The 3,310-nt window shown below is 50.1% G+C and overlaps 2 protein-coding genes across 2 annotated transcripts; one reads left to right on the plus strand and one right to left on the minus strand.

The window, feature by feature from the left end:
- Positions 1-486: 486 nt before the first annotated feature.
- On the plus strand, positions 487-2,328 carry PHACADRAFT_214578 (uncharacterized protein; the record flags this gene model as incomplete). Its single annotated transcript, XM_007402441.1, has 11 exons — positions 487-587; positions 645-759; positions 817-986; positions 1,046-1,217; positions 1,268-1,304; positions 1,354-1,466; positions 1,521-1,587; positions 1,646-1,771; positions 1,833-1,937; positions 1,989-2,164; positions 2,222-2,328. 11 exons carry the CDS (start codon positions 487-489, stop codon positions 2,273-2,275), a joined length of 1,236 nt encoding a protein of 411 aa, XP_007402503.1. The 3' UTR covers positions 2,276-2,328.
- A 296-nt stretch (positions 2,329-2,624) lies between these two features.
- Positions 2,625-3,273, minus strand: PHACADRAFT_202200 (uncharacterized protein; the record flags this gene model as incomplete). Its single annotated transcript, XM_007402442.1, has 4 exons — positions 2,625-2,887; positions 2,952-3,071; positions 3,122-3,184; positions 3,237-3,273. Coding segments are annotated over 4 exons (483 nt in total), but the record flags the coding sequence as incomplete, so codon positions are not given.
- Positions 3,274-3,310: the final 37 nt, after the last annotated feature.

Consider the following 3,310-nt stretch of genomic DNA (forward strand, 5'->3'; position numbering starts at 1 on the left):
TCTGTTGCCGTCGCTTTGGTCGCGACGTTTGTGGCATCCCGCTTCTTCAACTACTTCAAGGCCAAGAGGGTGAGCACAGAGCGTCTCTTCATTCCTTTTTGCTGAACGTGGTCAGGACCTGGGACACCTCCCCGGTCTCCGATCCTTGGTTACTCCCATCTCGCCATTCGGTGCAGCTATACCCACCTGCTGGCTCAACCCGGGGCTGAATTGGCAATGGCACTGGCGCCAACAAGGTATCCAGGATTCCAACACACTCACACTCAGCCAAAGATGACTAACCTCGATACCTAGTCTACTCTCGTGCCAGCACGGAAACCATATCAGCGCTACCATACTTATTTGGCCAACCTACAGTTTACACCTCGTCGTTGGAGGTAGCACGACAGGTCGTCTCGACCAAGAGCCAGTTCTTCAAAGAATATAGTACAGTGTTGATTACTTTGTGAGTGTCCTTCATGTTGCTTTATTAAGAGCCATAATTCAATGGCACCGTGCAGAGTATGGGGTCCCAACGTGTTCGCAGCCAATGGAGATGATTGGAAAAGGCACAGACGGATCATCGCACCTGCGTTCTGCCCGGCAACGTACGTAGCCACTGCCTAATATCTGCGTGCATTCACGTTGCAAATTGGCTGTCTCAGTTACGCCGCCGTGTGGGAAGAGACTTCCCGGGTGTTCGATGAGATGGAGGCCGAAGAGGGATGGTTAGAAAGGTCGACTGTAGATATTCCTGCCATTAACAGCTACACATACAAGGTGCGCTCTACGTTTCTCCACCATTAAACTTCTCTCTGACTTAATCGTGGGTGTTAGTTTGCTCTCATCCTCATATCGGCCTGCGGCTTTGGTAATCCGCTAAGCTGGACGGCCCGCGAGTCCTCCCCGGGTAGGATGTCCTTTGCCACGGCCTTGGAAATTATTTCGAAGCACCACATTGCACGAATCCTTTTGCCTCAATGGGCATACAATCTCCCCATCAAGTGGTGTGTGTCCCAGTGATTCTACCGCGTCGTGTCGGCTGACGTTTTTGATGACCTTTCAGGATACGGGATCTCAGTACGGCGGTCGATGCAATGAATCAGTTCATGCGGGACATGATCAATGAGCGTCGCAGAGATTTAACTTCTGGCCACGTCAACCACAAAGACATTCTTACGCTCATGATAAAGTCCAATGAAGGAGAGGACAAGTTCATGATGGACGACTCTGAGCTAGTGAGAGATACTCTCGTGTTTGCTTAGGTCTGATTTACGCTTTCTCTCAGATCGGAAACACATTCATTCTACTCCTTGCGGGTCATGGTACGTCATATGTGAACTCTTGTACGAGGAGGCTATTGACACATCGCAGACACTACGTCCAAAACCCTTAACGCAGCTACTGGGTTCCTCGGTCTCTATGAAGATTTCCAAGAGGAGGTTTATCGCGAAATCATGAAAGTGATGCCTACTGACGCCGACGTCGTTAGTATTGCCAAATTATTGCTTAGCTATCCGGAGTCTCATGTTTCTATACAGACTTTTGAGAACTCGGCACGTTTGACCAAGGTTCGCTCATGCTTTTTGGAGGCATCTCGCTTGTTCCGTAAGGATACTCCTCCCCTATATAACCTCAACAATACGCCCGCTGACTCTTATATCAGCTGCAGTACAGATGATGATACGCGATACTACTGAGGATGTGGTGTTATCCAACGTTGGACCCAACAACGACGGACTTCTACCTCTCAAGCGTGATACGCGTGTTGTGGTAGACTTGGTTGGCCTGCGTACGTCACCCATCAGCCCGAAAGTGGAACGCATGTCCTAATGCCTTACTTCCATCTGCAGACTACAACCCTCACTTGTTCCCAGACCCTGAGGCGTTCAAACCGGAGCGGTGGTACGACGCTCATGATAACGACCTCATAACGTTCTCATTTGGCTCTCGTTCATGTATGCGCTAGTTCTTCGTCTTGGCTAGTTCTGACACGTCATATTCTGCAGGTATTGGCCGCAAGTTTGCGATCGCGGAAGGCGTGTGCTTCCTATCCAAACTGCTCAGGCACTGGAAGGTGAGGATTATCACGAAAGAAGGCGAGACTAGGGAAGAGTGGAGACGACGAGTGATGCGCGGCTATATGGACATGAACTTAGGAGTACGCGACGTGCCCATTCGTCTGGTGAGAAGAGAATAACGGATCGCTATGCGGTACCTACTGTGCCTATTTCTGCCCCAGTTCATGCTCAATTATTCATCATACCATAGTGTTCTGGACGGGAAGAGCTTGTAGAACTACTCTATACCGCGCCGATCTAAGTTCAGCCGACCTAGATTTGGCGGGCTTAGTACTGAGTTGCTGCGTACTTGAAGGGCAAGCTGGATCACTAAGCGAGAAGTTCTTTCTACATTTGTTCGTGACTCGAGCGAACGGCAGTCAGCGTTGTGCGAGCCCGAGTGAAATTGGATCGTGAGTTGGACTTAGGGGTTCGTGTACAAGGGTCTGGATCCGGACTTTGCCACTGTGAGCTTTTATATTCACCTTAGCAATGTGAGAGCATTTGCCTCGAGACAAGTACATACGGCTTAAAAATACAGAATACTTCACAATCACAATATCCCTACCAGCGCCGAGACCATTGTCACTGTTGCGGCTGCCCCACCTGGACGAGCACTGTTGGTGGAACCGCTTCCCTTCGCGATTTTGGTCTCTCAATGTCTGACCAGCTTGAGTTGTACGTTTTGTCTGGCGCGTACTGCAATAGCTCCTCGCTGGGAGGCTCGAGGCCGGCGCGATCCGCGTTAGAATGCTTTGTAGAGGCAGAAGCGGTCTCTGGTAGCTGCCCAAGCTGCCAAGTCAACGGAATAGACTCGTCCTTCTTGATGGCCGTGCTCGTGCTCCAAACTAACGCAGGGTCAGCAAACATATCGACCTCCATCGACTGCGAAAAATTGCCAAGGCCGCTTACGAGTTGCAAAGACGACACCAATAATTGAAAGATAGTAGTCCGTGATGAAAAGGTTGCCCGTGAGAGTCGTATACTGAGGGTCCACGAAGATGACGGTTGTAAGCGCAATATTGAAGATAACTGAGAGTTCCTGTCAGCAACCCGTGAACTACATCAGCTAGTGGACTTACCGGGAAAGACAAAGTTTCCGACCGCTATCCAGAACAATGTTCGGAGTCGGGATGCCAGAGAGCCTATGATGCAAGGTTTAGCCAGTTATTCACTTGTGGTAGAATGGAGCCTTACCACCTGCACCAAAAGTAACTCGCTGGCTATCTTGTCCCTGGAAGATGTGCGCGCCGTACAGTTTCCAGATAAAA

The sequence above is a fragment of the Phanerochaete carnosa genome (genome assembly GCF_000300595.1).
Source record: "Phanerochaete carnosa HHB-10118-sp unplaced genomic scaffold PHACAscaffold_158, whole genome shotgun sequence".
Taxonomy (NCBI): Eukaryota; Fungi; Basidiomycota; class Agaricomycetes; order Polyporales; family Phanerochaetaceae; genus Phanerochaete; species Phanerochaete carnosa.